Source organism: Rhinoraja longicauda, chromosome 6 (genome assembly GCF_053455715.1).
Source record: "Rhinoraja longicauda isolate Sanriku21f chromosome 6, sRhiLon1.1, whole genome shotgun sequence".
Lineage (NCBI taxonomy): Eukaryota > Metazoa > Chordata > Chondrichthyes > Rajiformes > Arhynchobatidae > Rhinoraja > Rhinoraja longicauda.
This window is the reverse complement of record NC_135958.1, coordinates 70,418,895-70,440,998: the sequence shown is the minus strand read 5'-3', so window position 1 is coordinate 70,440,998 and position 22,104 is coordinate 70,418,895. Positions and strand designations below refer to the sequence as shown.

The 22,104-nt window shown below is 38.2% G+C and overlaps 1 protein-coding gene across 1 annotated transcript in view; it reads right to left on the bottom strand.

Moving 5' to 3' along the window:
- Positions 1-2,946: 2,946 nt before the first annotated feature.
- The window catches only part of LOC144594577 (lysosomal alpha-glucosidase-like), a 42,551-nt gene continuing 23,393 nt past the window's right edge, over positions 2,947-22,104 (bottom strand). The window contains exons 11-20 of the mRNA XM_078401298.1: positions 21,219-21,303; positions 20,930-21,047; positions 19,977-20,110; positions 19,249-19,400; positions 17,380-17,528; positions 15,978-16,119; positions 14,462-14,560; positions 11,160-11,324; positions 9,327-9,479; positions 2,947-7,859 (exon numbers count right to left, since the gene is read on the bottom strand). Of these exons, the coding sequence (XP_078257424.1) occupies positions 7,797-7,859; positions 9,327-9,479; positions 11,160-11,324; positions 14,462-14,560; positions 15,978-16,119; positions 17,380-17,528; positions 19,249-19,400; positions 19,977-20,110; positions 20,930-21,047; positions 21,219-21,303 (1,260 nt within the window). The 3' untranslated portion in view covers positions 2,947-7,796. The remainder of the gene's footprint in view (positions 7,860-9,326; positions 9,480-11,159; positions 11,325-14,461; positions 14,561-15,977; positions 16,120-17,379; positions 17,529-19,248; positions 19,401-19,976; positions 20,111-20,929; positions 21,048-21,218; positions 21,304-22,104) is intronic.

The following is a 22,104-nucleotide window of genomic DNA, read 5'->3' as shown; positions in this document are numbered from 1 at the left end:
AAACCATTGCACTGTGATCAATAACTTCATTAAATAAAATACATTTGTAGAGCTGTATTCAAGTCTTACTAATGTTTTAGAAATTGAAGGGCAAGTGCTTGAAAGTGACTAGCGTTTGTAGATATTAGACGTATGCATACAAAACAGGTGGAAACAGAGAAACCTTATATTTGTCTAGAAATAGACTTGGATGTTTTTTCTGCTGAAATCTTCCATTGCTATGGTTACAGATGATTGGGTTGCTAGGAAACAGGAATGGAGCTCCCCCACTTTAAACTTTCAAAGGGAGTCTGAAGCATATCCATACATGTGAAAGATTTATTTTTTTTGTAGTAATTACTGTGCTGTGGAAATATTACATAACATGATTAACAGAAAGATAACATGATGCATACTTCAAATGGTAATAGTACTGAATTCAAAATGACACAGAATATATTTGCTTCACATATACTATAAAAATTATATCGCACAGGGTTATACACAGAATACTTTCAGGGTACCAAAAGTGCACCTACTGGACAATCTTTGGTTGATTAAAAAACAGACCAACAGGCCTTTGCTTGAATGTACACTGAATTAGGGCATTTACTAACCAAGGTCTATTACTTTAGGTCATCGTTTGTTTCCATCACTTCCAGTCTCCTGTTGCAAGTCTCAAGATACCTTCAGGATTGCTCTCAGTGGTGAATCAATACTATTGTATTTCTTAGCCATGCTCATTTGTGAAAGTGAAATAAGTGCATGGATGCCTCCTAACTTGCTTCAGGATGAATCACATCAAATTACTTTCACCCATTTCTCTGTTGCAGATAAATCCATTCTGGCATTTTCAAGGTTTGACCAAAAGAGCAAAATAAACAATGAGGCCTTCAGAGGTCTTCTGGGGCACATTTGTGCATCAGATTACAGAAGAAACTACTTGAGATGCTGGAAATATGAAAATTAGCAGAAATTGCTGCAGAACATGAACTATCTGTGAAGAAAATGATTTCAAAGGTTTCAAAGGTCTTTTATTGTCACATGTACCAATTAAGGTACAGTGATATGCGATTACCATATAGCCATACGAAAAAAGCAACAAGACACACAACTACATAAAAGTTAACATAAACATCCACCACAGTAAATTCCCCAGATTCCTCACTGCGATGGAAGGCAAAAAAGTCCAATCTTCTTCCTCTTTATTCTCCCCCAGTTGGGGCAGTCGAACTGTCGGGGCGATCGAAGCTCCCGCAGCTGGCGGTCAAAGCCCTCGCATTGGGGCGATCGAAACTCCCACATCAGGACTGTCGAAGCACTCGCGGCCTGGAGTTCCCGAAGTCGGTCTCTAACCAGAGACCACGGGCTCTGTGATGTTAAAGTCCACAAGTACCCACAGTTGGAGCTCCGAGGTCGATCCCTGACAAAGGGATCGTGAGCTCCGCGATGGTAAGTCTGCAGGCTCCCAGTGGTGGAGCTCTCAAAATTGGTCTCCAGCAAAGGCCGCCAACTCCTTGATGTTAGGTGCAGTGCAGATGGAGATACGATACGGGAAAAAAAACTCATCTCCGTCGAGGTAAGAGATTAGAAATAGTTTCCCCCAACACACCCCCCACATAAAACAAGCTAAAGAACACTAAAAAATACATTTAACACATACAATTAAAGCACAAAGAAGGACAGACCGTTGGCGAGGCAGCCATTGTTGGCGCCATCCAGTGGTTCAAGTTACGGGTGAAAGGCAATTGACTTGTAACTTCATCTGATACTATCTGATCCAGCATTTTCTGTTTTTATTTTGCAATATCTATCTTTATGATAATAATGCAATTATTGTAATTTGTTAACAATCAACATTAATCTTTATATTTTGTTTCGTTTAGAGATACAGCGTGGAAACAGGCCCTTCAGCCTACCAAGTCCGCACTGACCAATGACCACCCATACACTATTCTGTCCTACACACTAGGGATAATTTGCTGATGCCAATTGACCTACAATCCTGTCTGTCTTTGGAATGTGGGAGGAAACCAGAACACCCGGAGAAAACCCCCACAGTCACAGGGAGAATGTGCAAACTCCATACAGACGGCACCTGTAGTCAGGATCGAAACCAGGTCTCTGGCACTCTAAGGCAGCAACTCTACCGCTGCGGCACTGTGCAGCCCTAAATCAAACTGGTAATATTTTTACCATATAATGGGTGGTTCTTACCTACTTCACAACACAATGGGTGGTTCTTATCTATTGGTGAAAAGATATTTCAATTCTTTTTGCAATACGTCTACACAAAATGTTTTGGATTTGTATTCCGAAAGAAGGAGTGGTACGACTGGCTGGGAACTCACGATTAAATATGTTCAATGTCATTGGAAGAATTCAGTATCAGAACATTTTGAAATAGAATATATGGCATAAATACTAACCAGTTTCTGTCAGAAGATATCGTTTTTGATCAAATGCTGCAAGAAGTGATTTTTAAAAAAAACACTGGAATTTAACAACAAAAATCTAATGAAGTATGGTTAAATTCTCTCTCCTTTCCGAAAAGGTCATAACCAATCAACTCGGACTTTCAATGAAGGAATCGTTCTTGATGTTGTCCACAGATCCATCTTCAGCTGCTTCATCAATGACCTTGCCTCACCATTATGACAGAATTTCACTCATGATGGACTGTCCACAGTTTCATTCACAATTCCTCAAATGGAGAAACCCATCACAGCTTGAAGCAAAACCTCAGAAGCTTGGGGTATTCAAGTGGCAAATAACATTTATGCCCTCCATTAAAAAAAAAACCTTCACAAGCTTAACCTGTGGCTTATCTGTGGAATGTAAAAAGAGTATTTAATGAAGAACTACCTCATGGCAGTGTCCCTGACATTTAAAAAAAAAGTATAGGACACATAAGTGCAAAATATAATTTATTCTTGCTGAAACCGCAATTTATTTCCAGAAAACTGCAGAACATGGTCATTCTGCTGAATAACAAAAAAATCTCAGCATAATACAGCAAGTTTTTTTTATTTAACAAAAGATCTTTACCTAGTTTTAATTTGAATTAATATTATTAAAATATAAGTACATACAAAGACCAGAGTTGGTAGGGCAGACTAAGTGTTAAGAATACACAGATAATGTCCCAGGTTCCCAGATCTGGAACAAATATTTGCGGCTGAGGACCATCTGGTTCAGACTAATTGAATGGAAACAAGATTAAGAGACACTCCGTACCACGAGAGTTTCAGAAAATGAAGAGCATGGGTCTTGGGGTAAAGATGACTGAGGAGAAGATGGAAAAGGGTTTCCTGTTAACACTGGGTTGAAACGAAATGTATGCTCTACTATCTGTGATGAAGGTGAAAAAGCTGTAAGGAAGGCAGACACAATACAATCAAGACATCATAGCCCAGAAGAGTGCCTGTAGACAAGAAGAGTACAACAGAAATATGATAGCAATAGGCAATTCTATAATTAGATAGATTACACTCTCCACATCCTTGAACAAGGTCAGAAGAGTGTTTTGCCAACTTGTTGCCAGGGTAATGGATTTCTCAAGGTTGCTGGAGAGGAAAAGAGAGATCAGTTAACATGAAGCTAAAGGGCTAGTGTGGAAATTAGTTCCTTTTCAATGGACAATGCTTTGCTATTTGGAGAGAAAGGAGCTGTACAGATGGAGTGGGCACTATCTGGATCAATGTGGGACCAAGTATCCAAGTTGATAGGGCAAATGGGCAGATGAGAAAGGAGTAAAATGAAGATAAATGAAATTCTTACTGTATGCTCAAAAGTGCAGCTTTTCATTATTTAAGATTGTTTAATAAAGTAAACAAGAAGGAGACCACAGGACATAATTTTATAATATTACTAGACGACCCGTGGACCCCGTTGGGTCCCCGTTATGGGGCTGGGGGCGGGTGAGGGGGGAGAGGAAAGGGGAGAGGGAGCCAGGATGTAGATGTGGTAGGCAAGGACAGCTCATCTCTGAAGGTAGTTTGTAATCATATTTCTCATCCTGTCACACTTGGACATTATGCAAATTCACTCAAATATTCTTAACTATTGCAAAGGCTGAAGCTTTATGCTCTGACAAATAGCAGGATTACCCTGTATGTTTCTTTGTCAGTTCCACAGTCAGGTCAGCTACTTAAAAGCAGAGTGTGTGTGTGACAGGTTACCATAGAGAATGCTGATGAGAGTCCTGCAAAAGTGATCCTGCAAACATGCATGTAAACAGGTTTACAGCAAGTCTATCTAGAATCAAAGTTGATTAAGATGCAAAACATACCAGACCTTACAGAATTGCACTCTGAATAATGCTTGATTAAGACTGCCCTTTTTCCTCAGATATCAGTGAAACAAGAATCATTCTAAGCATCCTGTTTCAATGAAATGAAAACATTTGTAAAATAACTATTTCAGTTTCAAAACCTCAAAACTCACATTAATCACACGGACTCATATTGATAAAGATGCTTGGCATTCAGCATTCCCTGTGAGAATATTTTAAGGCATGAGTCATTGCAAAAGTCAAATGACACCAAGCTTTTCCTTCAAGCTATTTCTGCGAAAAATACTCCACTTTGAAATGTCTACTAACTCTTCTTGTAAATATGCCATCACAATCAATATATCATAAATATATCATATATGTTGTATAAACATTATTATTCACACATGAGGAGAATCTAAACACTTAACTCATTATCTTGTTTGGATAAATTTTGCATTTGGCTGAATTGAAACATAATTATTGCACAACATTATTAATCTATGCTACTTAATAGTTGAATATTAATTAAGTTGGTGTTGGTTACTGAGGACAGAGGCAAGTCTGAAATTCTCTACCCAATAAGATTTTAGAGTCTCAGTTACTGAATGGAAATAAATCCCTAGACTTTTAGATGTTGGGGAATCAAGGGAAATGCAGCTAGTGCATAAAAGTGGTGCTGAGGTACAAGTCATTATTGAAAGTTAGTCAAAAGGTTGAATGGCCAACCTGTGCCTGTTTTTTAAAAAAGTTCTTGGGTTACAACATCAAACGTTAAAACTGTTTGATTAGCAGCTTATGGAGAAAAATTGGCAGATATTACCTATTTTATGCCCTGGATATGAACTAAATTCTCTTTCTTTCCCTGCTTTTGAGTTATTAATTGAGATCCCTTTTCTTACCCTTCCTTCGCATTCACTTTGATCATTTATTCTTTAAAACTTCTCTAGTTGATTGCATTACTATTCACAAACACATCTACAATTGACTGGTAGACATTCTTGATTGATATTTTACACAAAGCTGCATTTTAGCACCTGCTGACGGGAATCATGTGTGAGGGCTCACTCATAACGTTCCAGAAGTGCAGTCATTCTTCGGTGCAACCATGCTGTCTCAAAGCACTCTGATAAGGACCAGAATTGGGATGCTTTTGTGACAATGCTCATCTGAATGCCAGGAAAATGGTCAACACACTGCCAGACCTGTTTCACTGAATGCAGATAATGACAATGACTGTAGAGTCTGACTGTGATGGCAAGGAGATTGTGCAGCCAAATACCAATCAAACTCATTCTACAAGGCCTTAGTCTGAAGAAGGGTCTCAACCCAAAACATCACCCATTCCTTCTCTCCTGAGATGCTGCCTGTCTCACTGAGTTACTCCAGCCATTTTGTGCCTATCTTTGGTTTAAACCAGTGGGCCGAATATCAAATAATGGTGAGACGGAGTGCAGAAAGAGATTGAGAACGTTTGGTGCCAAGACAATAACCAGCAATGTTTTATTGGCACTGTTTCATTCATGGAATTACCGTAAATGGAAGAACAAAGGTAGCATTGTATTTCAGATTTGTATGGAATCATCTGCAACTCCAAAATTACTTTAATTTCATGCTGAAATGATCAAATTTCACCATTAAAGTTTTTTGAAAAATCATGCCATTTACAGTTTTCAATAAATTCTTGCTGTGGTTTATTATTGTCATGTGAACTGAAAACTTTGTTTTGCATGCTATCCAATCAAATCACACCACACACACGAGTACAATCAAGCCATGCACGAGTACAACAGGTAGAGCAAATAAATAAAATAAACAAAGTGCACTGCTGCAGAGAAAGTACGGATAAAAATGTACAAGGGCTGCAACAAGGGAGATCGTGACTATATCCTTAGATTATGAGAGGGCTATTCAGCAGTCATGTAACAGAATAGTAGAAACTGTTTCTGAATCTCTGTCTCTTCTATTCCTCAAATTGATGTCAAGTCCTAAATCACTTGATGGGTTTGTACAATGCATACTGTGCTGAGCATGTATCCTATGCTGGTTCCATTGTGATTACTGTATGCTATTCACAAGTAACCATCACTTCTAACAATGCCGCAACTTCACTGTGCAACTGATTCTTGCTCAGCTTATAAAAACTTTCCTCTTTGTTTTTGCAGGGTATCAGATTAATACATCTGTTCTTCCCTCCCTAGAAAAGTACAGGTGGAGCAGAAGAATACGCAAGAGAAAGAGGAGGACATAGAAAAGGCTTAAAATGATAACGAAGAACACATTAGGTAGGCGGCAGATGTACTATGGCGTCTCGCGTACAATCAACTAGATCACCAGGAGATACATCAATCGCTAGAGAGCTGCATTCTAGTACCTGGTGAAGGCTCACACAAGGTTCTAGAAGAGCAATCATTCTTCTGTGCAACCATGCTTTCTCAAAGCATTTTGATAATGACCAGAATTGGCATGCTTTTGCGACAATGGTTATCTGGATGCCAGGAAAATTGTTAGCACACTGCCAGGACTGTTTCGCTGAATGCAGATAATAAAAATAAGTGTAGAGTCCACCTCTAATATAGCACTTCATCCCGATTCCCCAAAATAACCAAAATTTAACACCCAAATTACTTCAAAGAGTACAGTTGCTACATAAATAAAAACAATTTCTCCAGATTTAATGATATCTTTAAAATATTAATTATTGAAAATATTTTTTTAAATTTGCTAACAAACTTTAATATCTGCAATTGTTGGTAAGATAATTGAAGCAATACGATTAGCCATGTAGTAACATACTTCCTACCCGGAGGAAAATAGAGCCAATTAAATGAAGCAATAATCCAGAATATGTATAACTAGCATCAAGTCGTATTTTTGAGTTACAGAAAAAGATAAATAGATGGTTGCAGTTAGTTAAATTATGGTATTTTTCAATATTTGTTTAAAAAAGTTACAGGACAATTCAATTTGTAATTTCACTTCTAATTCAGAAAACCTTTATTGATTGGGTTGAGTCTGTGGAATAGATAATAATGAAAATATTTTAAAAATCAAGTCAAGAGTGTTTATTTTTCATATGCACTGGATATGAACTGGAAAACTGAAATCCTTTCTTGCTGCAGCTTTGTAGGCACATCAATGGTTTACATCAATAGTGAGACTAATGAAGAGAGGCAGTTCATCGTCATGGATCTCACACAATCAGTGCTCTCCAACTCCTCCAAAAAATGCTTCAATAATTGATTCAATCAAAACTGTTTAAATGTAAAGTTATCATTTATTCAATTTCAAATAATGTGTAACAACATTAATCCGTTATGGCTTGATTGTAATCCGCTGAGTGGTTAGCACGCAAAAAAAGCTTTTCATTGTATCTCAGTGCACGTGACAATAAACTAAAGTAAAACGAAAACTAAAAAACAAATCACATCAGTCTAATATTCAGTTTCAAATCATGAATATCTAATTTTTCTCGACCTTCTACCATTTATTTTGAACCAGCAGTTTTGATCCAGAGAACTTTTTGGTTTATTCGCTTTTTTCTTCAGAACCAAGCAATTATAAATTGCTCTTCTATAGGAATATTGAGATTCTGTAAAGTCAGCACCTGAAAGGAAATTAAATGAACAAGAGAAACAAAATATTTTATTGTATTGCACGAAAAATCTATGACATTATTATTTGCAGGTATAGTACCATATGATTTGTAAAAGTGAATTCAATCCCCTTTCGTAGTTCAGTTAAGGGAATCTATTTGTAGAATCATACAAACAATACCATCCTAGCCTTTTTTCACATTCTGTCCTCCCCCCTTTATGAATAAAGCTTTTAATCCAATGGAACTTTCCTTAATCTTAGAATATGTAAAAGGTAACTCTAACTCATCAACCATTTTATTAGCCACTTCTTTTATGACCCCTAAATGAACTCTATCAGGATCCAAAGACATCACTCCACAGCTCCAATGTTATACCTCGTAGGAGCACAGGAGGCCATGGGGTGATCTTATGGAGATGTAAAACATCATGAGAGAAATAAATTGGGTGAATAGACAGCCTTTTACCCAGAAAAGAGGAAGAAAGAACCAGAGGGCATAGGGTTAAAGTGAGAGGGAAAGATTTAATAAGAACCTGAGGGGAAATATTTTCACAGAGGGTGGTGGAGATAAGGAACAAGCTGCCAGAAGAGCTAGTTGAGACAGGCACTATGACAACATTTAAAACACATTTGGACAGGTACATAATAATAATAATAATAATAATGCATTACATTTGTATAGCGCTTTTCTAAAAACTCAAAGACGCTTTACAGGGTTTACTAAAACATAGAAAATAAATAAGTAAACTAACAGAAAAGGAAAAATAAGGTGAGGTGACGGTCAGTGGTTGAAGGCAGTGTTGAACAAGTGAGACTTCAGTGATGTTTTGAATGTGGTGAGTGAGGAGGAGTCTCTGATGGTTTGAGGTAGTGAGTTCCAGAGGGTGGGAGCAGCGATGGAGAAAGCCCTGTCCCCCCAGGATCTGAGTTTGGTCCGGATGGGGGGGGGGGGGGGGGGAACAGGAGGTTAGCAGCAGTGGAGGGTACGGGTGGGAGTGTGTCTGTGGAGGAGGTCAGTCAGGTAGGATAGGGCCAGGTTATGGAGGGCTTTGTAGGTCATGAGGAGGATTTTGTACTGGATTCTCTGGGGGATAGGGAAAGGTTTAGAGGGATACGAGGGCCAAACGCGGACAGATTGGACTAGTGTAGATGGGGCATCTTGGCCACCCCGGGCAAGTTGGGCTGAAAGGCGTTTCCGTGTTTATGACTCTATGACCAGTTGGGCAAAAATAACCTAGACCTTTTCCAATCTATGTAAATTAAAGCCCCTCAACAGTGATGCCCCATTAGCAAAGGGCCTTTCAATAATTTGCTGTTGACACCCATGCATTGGAAAGTGTGAACAAGGGTAATAGGCATAAAACACCGTGGCAAGAGGACATCATCAGGAGAAAGCAATTTTAGTAGAACTTAGAGATACATTTAAACATCAGAATGAATTGCATTTGTTTTCAATATAATGTTCATATAGCCTCACCTTTGTATCTATTCTGTAAAAGAAGTCTGTGATCCATATTTCATTCACCAAAACTTTCTTTGGGGCAGATGGAACTCCAAACACAAAGATATTATTTAGTTTCAGGCCATCCATCTGGTTGTTCAGATGGATTATCTCACTGAACAGCACATTCTGAGGGTGTAAAACAATTGAGTTAATGAAAACAACAAAGAAAATCATATATGGTCATAATGTGTCAATTTCACAATTTGTGACCATCCATTAATTGGGAATCAGAAAGAAGGAAGTACATTACATAATACTTGCTCTCTACAAAACAATACTAAAATCAGCATTCTGTCAATGTCCCTCAGTTTCCAATCTTTCCATTCAAAATCTAAAATGAATTGATTTTCTAAGCCACAATATTCAAAAGGCACTCAAAAAAATCATGCAGATGCTGGAAATCTGAAATAAACCCCAGAAAATTCTTGAAGTACTCAACACAATCTATGGGGAAAGAAATAAGTTAATGCCTTTGACTTTTAAATGCTTGGTTGATTACAAGTTAGGAATATGCCAGTATATAAGATTTTAAATACTTGATCAATATTCATTTAAATCAAGTTTGCTCTTTCACATTCCATGAACATTTTTTTATCAGAGATTGCTGGTGAAATAACACCTGAGGTCATCTTTCCAGGTTATTTGAAAATAGCTACCCAGCTTAATTCCCCTTCCAGCACTTGTTCTGTAATGCTGCTGGTCACAGCTCCTATGGTGCACACTAAAAGTACTCTATGAACATTTCTGACAGTGTGATGCAAATCTTTACATTTTACGGTGATTTCTATTTCAACTTCCTCTTTTGCAAAGGGGAAGAAAATCTCTCAATTTCTTCCCATTGCATCATCTCCTCTCTCCTCAATCTATTGTTCTTGTGGAGCTGTTTGCGGATTTTCCTGGCTGCTGCTGTGACTTTATGATGAAACATCATGAGCTACTGTGCTGGTTTAGTTCAATCAGCGTTAATACTAAGTGCCACATTAAGGTGTTTTAGAGTCACAACTCAGTTTTGGTTTTCTTGATTGACATTTCTGAATAAAATAATTGATTCATGAAATTTACAGTGAATATCAGGGAATATGAGCAAAGAGGTCCTTCTGCAGTTGTTAGGAGCAAAGAGGTCCTTCTGCAGTTGCTAGGAGCAAAGAGGTCATTCTGCAGTTGTACAGGGCCCTAGTGAGACCGCACCTGGAGTACTGTGTGCAGTTTTGGTCTCCAAATTTGAGGAAGGATATTCTTGCTATTGAGGGCGTGCAGCGTAGGTTTACTAGGTTAATTCCCGGAATGGCGGGACTATCATATGTTGAAAGACTGGAGCGACTAGGCTTGTATACACTGGAATTTAGAAGGATGAGAGGAGATCTTATCGAAACGTATAAGATTATTAAGGGGTTGGACACGCTAGAGGCAGGAAACATGTTCCCAATGTTGGGGGAGTCCAGAACAAGGGGCCACAGTTTAGGAATAAGGGGTAGGCCATTTAGAACTGAGATGAGGAAAAACTTTTTCAGTCAGAGAGTTGTGAATCTGTGGAATTCTCTGCCTCAGAAGGCAGTGGAGGCCAATTCTCTGAATGCATTCAAGAGAGAGCTGGATAGAGCTCTTAAGGATAGCAGAGTCAGGGGGTATGGGGAAGAAGGCAGGAACGGGGTACTGATTGAGAATGATCAGCCATGAATGGCGGTGCTGGGTCGAAGGGCCGAATGGCCTCCTCCTGCACCTATTGTCTATAATATATGGATGGATGTACTTCAAGCTTAGGTTCTTTCCAATCTACATTCATAGTGGTAAATTTACCATACTTACCTCCTTTGCCAGGAAAATAATTTCACAATAGTCACCGTTTTCATACGTCAGTTGACTGTCACCATCATCCCAGAAGAGTTCTCCTCTTGCAATTCCTTGGTCAGACAGTGCCACGATCAGACCAAATGGGTTCCCACGAGAGGCAGCTGTTGTCGTGCTGGGCTCCTTAATACAATAATTTAAAGGCAGTTATCACTTGGATGCAACCAAAACCAAATTATTTCATTTCTAAATATATTCTTTTGTCAAAAACTTTATTTGTTGACTGGGATACAGAATTCACACACATGTTGGAATAATGCGAAATCCTGTCGAGAAAGTGTGGAAAATAGAGATTTTAATACTTTAATATTTTGAGGTGAGAAACTGGTGCAGAAAACAATTAGATTTATTCACAAAATGCTGGAGTAAATCAGCAGGTCAGGCAGCATCTCGGGAGAGAAGGAATGGGTGATGTTTCGGGTCGAGACCCTTCTTCAAACAATTATTTCCTTTCCACTGTTTTTTTCCCCAAATGAGCCAATCACAATTAACAGGTTAATAAGAGGAAGAAAATGGCACTCAGAAAGAATGATTTCATTGTCAGGGATGCTCTCCTGGTATTCAATGCACAACACAGAACTACTGTGTCTTGAGATCAATACACTTTAGACATATGCCTGCTGAATCCTGGTCAGAAAAACCCAATTAAACAAATAAATGTTTTAATATCTGATTTGACTCTATCGGGAATAAGTCTTGATTTGTACACAGAGTATTTTAAGGTGGAAAGTTGGGTAGAGTGCTGACAGATAGAATTTATCCAGTTATGTAACCAAAAGCACTTTGAGAATTCATATGTGTTTAGAAACATAGAAAATAGGTGCAGGAGTAGGCCATTCGGCCCTTCGAGCCTGCACCGCTATTCAATATGATCATGGCTGATCATCCAGCTCAGTAACCTGTACCTGCCTTCTCTCCATACCCCCTGATCCCTTTAGCCACAAGGGCCACATCTAACTCCCTCTTAAATATAGCCAATGAACTGGCCTCAACTACCTTCTGTGGCAGAGAATTCCACAGACTCACCACTCTCTGTGTGAAGAAATGTTTTCTCATCTCGGTCCTAAAAGACTTCCCCCTTATCCTTAAGCTGTGACCCCTGGTTCTAGACTTCCCCAACATCGGGAACAATCTTCCCGCATCTAGCCTCTCCAACCCCTTAAGAATTTTATATGTTTCAATAAGATCCCCCCACAGTCTTCTAAATTCCAACGAGTACAAGTCTAGTCTATCCAGTCTTTCTTCATATGAAAGTCCTGCCATCCCAGGGATCAATCTGGTGAACCTTCTCTGTACTCCCTCTAAGGCTAGAATGTCTTTCCTCAGATTAGGAGACCAAAACTGTACACAATACTCCAGGTGCGGTCTCACCAAGGCCCTGTACAACTGCAGCAGAACCTCCCTTCTCCTATACTCAAATCCTCTTGCTATGAATGCTAACATACCATTCGCTTTCTTCACTGCCTGCTGCACCTGCACGCTTGCTTTCAATAACTGGTGCACCATGACACCCAGGTCACGTCTTTCTCACATTTATCCACATTATATTGCATCTGCCATGCATTTGCCCACTCTCCTAATCTATCCAAGTCACTCTGCAGCCTCCTAGCATCCTCCTCGCAGCTAACACTGCCACCCAGCTTCGTGTCATCCGCAAACTTAGAGATATTGCATTCAATTCCCTCGTCCAAATCATTAATATATATTGTAAATAACTGGGGTCCCAGCACTGAGCCTTGCGGTACCCCACTAGTCACTGCCTGCCATTCCGAAAAGGACACGTTTATTCCTACTCTTTATTTAATTATATTTAAATTTACAATTACATTTACAAGGCATTTAGACAGGTATCGAGTTGGGAAAGACAGAGGCAAATGAGGTTAGTGGAGATAGGCATCATAGTCAGCATGGATGAGGTGGGGTGAAAGGGCCTAATTCTAAGGTGTACAATTCTACATATTCCAAGATAAAAGAGGAAGTTGCTTTTTCAAATGGAAGGATGACTAATTGTAATTAAATACAGGTATCACCACTTATTGTTACTATATACTCAGAATCATAAAATCACAGAAATGCACAGCACAGTGCACTAAGACAATGTCAACTTTCTGAAGGCTAATCCCACTCCTTCACTCTTCCCCCCCCCCCACCCCCCACCCCCCACATTTTCCTTTACTCCTGAAACTATAGCACTCCTTAAAAAGGTAGCCCATTCCAAGTCATAACCACAATGTTATCTCCGCTGCGTAGTCTTCTATCTATCAGCAAAATTGAAACTTGATTAAAGCCAGTCTTGATTTCTATCAAAACATCCCTTAATCTTTGTAGGAACCAACTGCACATCTTGGTTTATACCAAAGTTAGACATAAAATGCTCACAATTTCAATTACTGAAGATCACAATTCCAATTACTTTCCAATAAAAGAATGAGCAGAAAAGATTAAGGGATAGACAAAAAATGCTGGAGTAACTCAGCAGGTCAGGCAGCATCTCTGGGGAAAAGGAATAGATGACGGGTCTGAAAATGGGTCTCAACCCTACACCTCATCTACACCTTTCTCCAGGGATGCTGCCTGACCTGTTGAGTTACTCCAGCATTTTTTGTCTATTCCTTAATCTTTTCTGCTCATTCTTTTATTGGAAAGTAATTGGAATGCAAGAGATAAACAAGTCTTACAACATATATATTAGGGTCCTGGTGACATCAGACCTTACACATGTGCATAGTGTGTTTACTCAAAGAAGGATATACTAAAGGAGGGATAGGAAGACTCAACAAACAAATTTCTGAATTCTTCCCTACGAGAAGAAATTTAGGTAACCCTATGTCAAAAGTGCTTTGTCAGATGCACCAAGAATTAAACAATGAAATTAGTAGCATAGTAGTACAGCTTTTCTAAGATACGATACGTTATTGCAAGAAAGATCTTTCCCCTCAGCTGGGGAAGTCTAGAGCTAGAGGCTACAGAATGATAGATCTATCAAAGACAGAGATGAGAAATGTCTTCACTCAGATGACTTTGTGGCCCATACGTCTGTGAAGGCTCAGTTACTGAATATATTCAAAGAATAGATTTTTAGAAATTAAGGGAATCAAGGGATTTGGGAATGTTTAAAGTGGAGGTCTGCTACAGATGAATGGCAAATTAGGAATAAGTGGCCTCCCCAGCTCATAGTTCTCAAACCTTTCATAAATTTTTGCTCGCCTTTCTTTGCTGGGTCATGTTTGTTCCCATTGAAGTTATTTATATACGCTTACCTGTGTAGGTAAAATACAGCCTCCTCGCAAATGAACATTTATTGTATCCAAAGGTGCCTGGAGTATAATATATTGCCCCTTACTATAAATTGCAGAACCCTAAAAAAAGGAGAGACACTGAAATTAGGACAAATTCACAGCTACCTGCACATTAATATAGTGAAATACGGTGCTAAACACAAAATTAAAAAAATAAACCTGGATTTTGTAAGAAATTGTCAACAATGTTAAAATGTTCCCACAGGGGTGGCACAGTGGTAGAGTTGCCGCCTTACAGCACGAGAGATCCGGGTTCAATCCTGACTACAGGTGCTGAGTTGAACTCTGTACTGATTTTGCATGTTTTCCCTGTAACCGCATGGGTTTTGCTCCAGATGCTCTGATTTTCTCCCACATTCCAAAGATGTGCAAGTTTGTAGGTTAATTAGCTTCCGTTAAAAAATTGCCCCCGGTGTGTAGGATAGTGATAGTGTACAGGTGGGCCAAAGGGCCTGTTTCCATGCTGTTTCTGTAAACTAAACTAATTTCTGTCAGCAATTTTTGGGTTTCCATGCCAACACATGCAAAATTCCTGAAGCTGAAGTAATTTATTCATTTTTACTTTCCTGACTGTGCTTATTGAGTTCAGTCAAAGAACACCAAATGTTCTATGACTTTTGGAGCAGAATCTACACGAACTGTTAGAACCAAGATGGAGCTTAAAGAAATATGGTTATCTCTCCATTTATTCCATTAGAGGGAACAGTTACAAGGATCTTTGAAAGTATTAAATTATCTGGATTCATTTTTTAAGGTATTTGAATGTTTTAAGCCTTTTCATTCAGAAACATTGCATGTTTTAAGCATTTTACATTTTTGATACCTTGCCCTGAGAGATCCTGCTAGCTTTTCTTTGCAAGATGGAGCTCTTGAGATTTCAGGTAAGCTTAGATCTGGAATCAGGAGCTTTGGATGGGGATTTTGCCATGCCCATCAAACTTTGAGGTACCCTAAGATTGCCAGTTTGGAGTGAATACTTATTTGCAGAAACAAGGAACTGCAGATGCTGGCTATTACACGAAAGGACAAAGTGCTGGAGCAACTCAGCGGATCAGGCAGCATCTCCGAAGAACATAAATAGGTGAAGCTTTGAGTCGAGTCTGAAGAAGAGTCTCGACATGAAACGTCATCTGTCAATGTTCTCCAAATATGCTGCCTGACCTGCTGAGTTATTCCAGCACTTTGTGACTTTTAGTGGACATTTAGTTGTTCATTCGCGAATAACTAAATAAATTCCCAGAACAAGACACTAAACTTGAACTTTTTTGTCTTGCCTCAGATCCTAAAATAAAAACATTTTCATGAATTTCCTGATAATTCAATAAAAACAAAAAATATCTGTGTAAAGGCAAACGTGGCAAACTAACCTTGCTGAGCACACAAACTGAACAGTATTAAATGCAGGGAGCATGTCACATACCAATGTAATTTTCTTTCTGAAGATCACATTGAAAATGCAGAGCTTTACAATACTTACATCAGAAAGACTGTACCATGTAGTTGGAGGAAAATAGCCAGACACCTCCACTGTTTTAGGTGTCAGTACTGGAGTGATGAGAAGTGCATTCCCCCACATGAACTGACGATCAATGCTTATTGTGTTTTGATCTTGAGGGAATCTAAAGCCAAGAAAAGGCAGCATTTACACATATGGCATAAATCCAAAAGAACTGTTAATAAGGGGCAGATTAAGATATTTAAATAAAATGTAATCCCACTATTTAAGAAAAGGAAAGCAAAAAATAGGAAATTATAGATCAGTTAGCCCATCATCAGTAGAAAGGAAAATGCTGTAATCTATTAATAAATGAGTTGAAAAAGGATATTTGGCAAATAATAATAAAACTTGGCAGGCACCGCGTGGGTTTATGAAAGAAAATCCCGATTGACTCTGGCTATTCCTAATATAATGGAAGTTTTTTAATTAGCAAAAAATGAAGGGCAAACCAGTTGAAGAGGTGTACTCAAACTTTCTGTAAGCTTTTAATAAGGTGCAATACCTTTAATCATTAAACAAAATTGCAGCACATGGCTCTCAGGGCTACACGAGGTATAAAACCGCATGAGGTCCAATTCTGACCCTACAGGACTAAAATACCAAGTTCCTTTGTTTTAGTATCCTATAACAAGGAGCTTTTGAATTTAAATAGAAAAGCAGTCCAACAAAGTTAATGTCAGAGCAGCCATTAAGATTGAAGAATTCTAATAATGCAAATCAGGAAATAAATGGGTCTAACTTTTAATTGAGTTTTTTTTAATACTTCACAGAAAACAAAAAGTTTGCAGTGCACAGAAGATTAAGATGGAAGCTGAAACAAAAATATGTAACATTTGGGGCAGCACTGTGGCACAGTTGGAAAGCCACTGCCTCTACTTAAGTGAACTGGGTTAAATTCTGACCTTTTTTGGTGTGTGTTGAGTATGCGCTTGTTCCACAGATTACTGTGCCACAGATTTAAGGTTTTTGCAGTGAGTGAAGTCTAGGAAGAATTTATAATTGATGGCAACAATATGTGAGTTTTTCACAGTACAGTCCATTTTGGAATGTGCAACTGCATAAAGTTGCTGTCAGTTTTTCAGCGGCTACTGATGGTTTCATTGTCAATTAATTGTCGGACATTATCATTTTTGACTTTGTGAACTGGTAAAGAAGAACGTGCTTCAGATGCATCTTCAACGACTAAATATGAACACATTGGGCTCCTAATGACCCAATTTTGGCTTTGGAGTCAACTCATGAAAAAGTCTGAATTCAGATTAAAATATGATTGGATCACTTAAAACAAACCCAGAGGCAAAGTGATTAGATCTAGTTTTAATCTATTTTCCAACTTAATTGTGTAAATATTTCAACATGCCATATTAAAAAATTAACATACTCAAATGATAGTGGTCGAACAACCATTGCTCCAGTAGAATGCGCTTTATGGAAAAGTGTGTAAAGAAAAGGTAGCAACATGTATCTAGTGAAAAGAACTTCCCGCATTGCTGATTGTGCTGACTCACTGAAGACATATGGTTCCTGAGACTGAAAAACAAAATATAGTTCTTTCTTTATACCTGGTGTTCCATTCAAAGCATAAATATTAATTCATATCAAAAATGGTCTCTCAAATATTCTGAATGACCATGTCTAATCAGGAGCCCTCAAGCTGCAATATCAAACCAGTGGGGTGTAGGCCCAAAGCAAAAGGAGACAAGGTTTTGCTGCTCTTTACTTGTAACTCAGGTACTGTAAGGCCAGATTTGTTCTGGGCTTTTCCTACCTCCAGCCCCCCCACCCCTCCCCCACCCCAACTACTTTCAATCTGAAGATGGGTACCCACCCGAAACGTCACCCATCCTTTTTCTCCAGAGATGCTGCCTGACCTGCTGCGTTACTACAGCACTTTATGTCTATCTTCAGGAAAAGTAAATTGGTCTGGATAATGTGGTGACAGAATAGTTAAATTACTAAAATAATCACCTTGAGGACCACACTATGAACCTAGAGACCAAAATTCAAATGATGTGGTTGACATTTAAATGTCCAAGGAAAATTGGGTAGGAACATTCCTGAAAAAAATAAAATTAAAAAAAAGGAGGTGGGGTCAACTAAACACTCTGGCTTGCAATGAATACATGCTTTCCTACCCAACCTATTGGAGACCCCTTTAGAACTGAAACATTAGGGTTATACTATTAATTTAAGCCCTGGTATCTCATCAGGAATGTATTGCTGTAGTTTACATCTCTGGCTTACTTTTGCCACTATACTGCTTTTCAGAGAGGCATCGACCCTTGTCGTGATTTATATCAAAAATGCCATTCTTAACAAAGAAATCTTTTGATTGAAGATGATCAAAATTTACTAAGTACAATACCGATCTGAAATTTAGCTCCTGCCAGCAGTTTAAATTCTCTCAAGCATATTGCGAACCTTTCACAGACACATTTTGTTTTCATAAATACATAGTATTACTTTTGATAGGTTTTCAGGTAGTCACCTTTAATAGAATAGAACATAACTTGAGAAGTAGGAATTCATTATGCATTTTTTTTTCTATTCTGCAGCAAATTATTTTTTGAGTGAAATGGCATGATTGGAATAACACCAATGATGTTTTATTTTTGATATAAATCAATGAAATGGCCAATTTAAATCAGTTTTCCCATTTTGCCCTCACCGTTGCACTTTTCATTGAGTGCAACATCCAGGTCACAGACATTTGAACCCAATGGATCCAGTCATAAAGTCAGAGTTATACAATACAGAAATGGGCCCTTCTGCCCGTCTATGCCAACCTTTTTGGCCATTTGCACTAATCCTCCATGCCTGCCCTGTGACTATCATTCTACTGTATCATTGTGTATCATTCTCTCAGACACAATTAACAGCTCAGAAAATGTCTGTGAGTCGAATGCTGCTATTCGTAATAACAATTGTACAAAGATGAAGGTCCTAAAGGGGAAATTAACTTCAATTAGCATTTTCATTGATTTATACGTAAAAATAATGTTGCTATATTTACAATTAATTCAAAATTATTGTATTACATTTGCTACAGAATGAAAAAATGTACAATCTCCACTATGCAGTAAAATTATTTTCTAATAATTAAACTGAACTAGCTGAAGACATTACAACTTTTGTAACTGCTATACAGGATGCCTATCAATTTATCCTTGTACATTTAAAAGTAATGAATATTCGCTGTGTTAAAAAATACAAAATTTGCTGCTTATTTATTATTCTCTCAAGGACTAACCAGCTGTTTCCAGTTATTATGATTCCGCATGAATGGGTAGAAAGATCCAAGTTGTGTCCAGCGTATACAAAGTTCTTCATTGGTTGCCCCTCTAAAACCACAAACATCTGCTCCCACCAGTGGAATTCCATACATGTTAAACAGCATTATTGCTATGAAGTAAACAATTTTTATTTTTTATCTTTCATTTTCCAAGTTTCATATTCAAATTATTGTTGCACAACAGATAACAAATTATTTAATCTCTTCAAAAAAAACACAATTATTGGCTTCAATAAAAATAATTTACTTTGAGGTGGCCTAATGTACACTAACACTTGTATGTAGAATGTATTCAACTAGACTTCTATTGCAGGATGAGATGAGGAGAAGTATGCTGTTCTTTTATACATATTTAAGTTTGCCAGCATATAACAGCAGAGACAAAGCACAAAACCTGGGAGCAGATGCCTGTCTGTTGTCAGACAATAAAGTTCCTGGAATGAGAGATTTCAGAGAAAGCAAAATGAAAAATATCTAAATTATTAAAAATAGATCTGGGCATGGTATCCTGTTGAAAATTCACTTTTCTCAGGAACAATCCAGCCAGATAACCTAACAGCTATAATTTGGAAAATCCATAAAATTCCACAAATAACAAAAATAACAGATCAGCCAACATCCTTCGAGAAAGGAAATTAGCATTAACTTAGCAGGCAAATTAACAAGATTTACATTAATTTATCTACCTGGGATGGTGTAGTACATGTCATTCCAGTTGCTCGAGATGTCCCCAGTCCAATGTCCTGCATAATGACCATGACTGGGAAAAGTGGACCGTGAAATAACAAAAGGGCGTTTTCCTCTCACTTTGATCAAAGCACTAAATACAAGAGAGGTTGCATGATAGCTTAATTTTTGCAACAAATTACTACTGCCAATAGACAATACTGTCGTTCCACTTCGACATTATTTTTTCCCTTCTTTTTCTTGGCAATACCTGTTGCTTCTTTTTTGCTGTTGGCATTTCTCCGCCATACTTGTTGTAAAAGATTAAAATCTTATCACTGAGTTCAATTGGCATCTGAGTTTCTATACTCCTTGGATGCCAACCCCACCCCCTTTCACCACCTCAGTCTACAGTAAATTACCATTTAACTGCCATCAGCCATCATGTACCATTGTATCTGTGCTGGTACTGATGATGTTCTCTGATTTGGAGTTAGGTAGAACATAACGTAGCAATAATGTCTAAAATTATGTCTAGGACAACGCATTGGCTCAGCCCTTAAGACAATGGATATATTAATCTAAATCTCTGCAACAGATAAATGCTTTCAGATTAGGAGTTTGCAATTTGGCTACTGGTTCCTTCTAAGTGGTACAAATCAAATTTAGTCTTGGAATAGGAAATGAAAAATGCATTTCCTGTTCAGAGGCTGGAATTCACACTTTTACCCAACCACCGAGGCCAGGATTGGACTTTAATGCAATGTACTTGCCTGACAACACTTACTTTCAAACTCACACAAAATTAGCAATTAGCTCAAGGAATTAGAAAAAAAGGGGAACTGTACATGAAAACTTTCTCATGAAAACTAAACTTGTTATGCAGTGTTCAGAAACCCTTGACTGATCCTTATGATACTGCATTCATGTTCAGTACTACTAATAATGTATTTATGATTAAATTGATACTCACTCATGGGAAGCAATGGCCTCAGTTAAACCATACAGATTGTGCAGGTTATAATGTGTTGAGAGATGCTGTTTTGCAGATGCACACAGTGTACGAGATCTCAGATATCCTCCAGCCACATCTGCAGCAGAGAGATGAAGATTTACTCAATTATTTTCCACAAAAGTCAGAAATACAAGGAAAAAGGAAAACCAAAGAATTAAACCAGTCATGTTCAAAACACTTGAAACAAACCTCATTGCAAAGAGCATAGAATGGTTTTGAAAGTGAAAGTTGAAATAATAGCTTTTACCTGGTACATAAGGAGGATTTTCTAAATTGTTGTCTGGACAGCCACCTATTGCTCCATTCACAAAGTTAGATGGATCATTCATGTCCTGCAAAATAGTTTATTTGATTTTTTGACAATGTTAAAACTATTTATCTCAGACAGATGTAGCTCTTCCACATCTTTTCAACCATCTACACTTATTTAATCTACGGACTTGTTACCATCTCAGTACTTGAATGAAGAAGTCTAGAATGACATTGAGGCAAAGGCTGTACCCAGGCCACACGATCAGAACAACTTGTGAAAGGAGTGCCTTTGTTTCCTCAAAGCAAACTTCACTCATGGGACTGACCATGTTGGTCATTGCTAGTAGTTTTGTTTGTAGTGCTGAAGTTTAACTGTTTACATGTCAAGTCTCTGACATATGCAAAGACGAATGTTTGGAACTTGCAAACCTATGTGCAAGGCCAAGTGTAAAAATAGACAAGGTCCCTTTGAATCAACATCTTTCAAATTCTCAGCATTGACCAAAAATACTCTGCTGATGAAAGGGGATGACTTCATTTCATAAGGGTCCCGACCCAAAACATCACTTATCCTTTTCCTCCAGAGATGCTGCCTGACCCGCTGAATGACTCCAGCCCTTTGTGTCTATCTTTCATTGTGTTTCACCTGATGTGTCCATGCTCCATTCACTCACCCCATCTAAACAATCTCCTCAAACTGTTCTACATCCTTCTCATGGCCCATGTAACCCATAAGAGTTTTCCATCATTGGGAAACTTGGAGCTGCTAAATTTGATCTCTTCAATTAAATAAATGATATAAGATCATGAACATATGGTGCAGTGGCCAAAAATGACTTGTTATTTGACTTGTTAAGATGTTTGTTGCCCCTTATTCAATC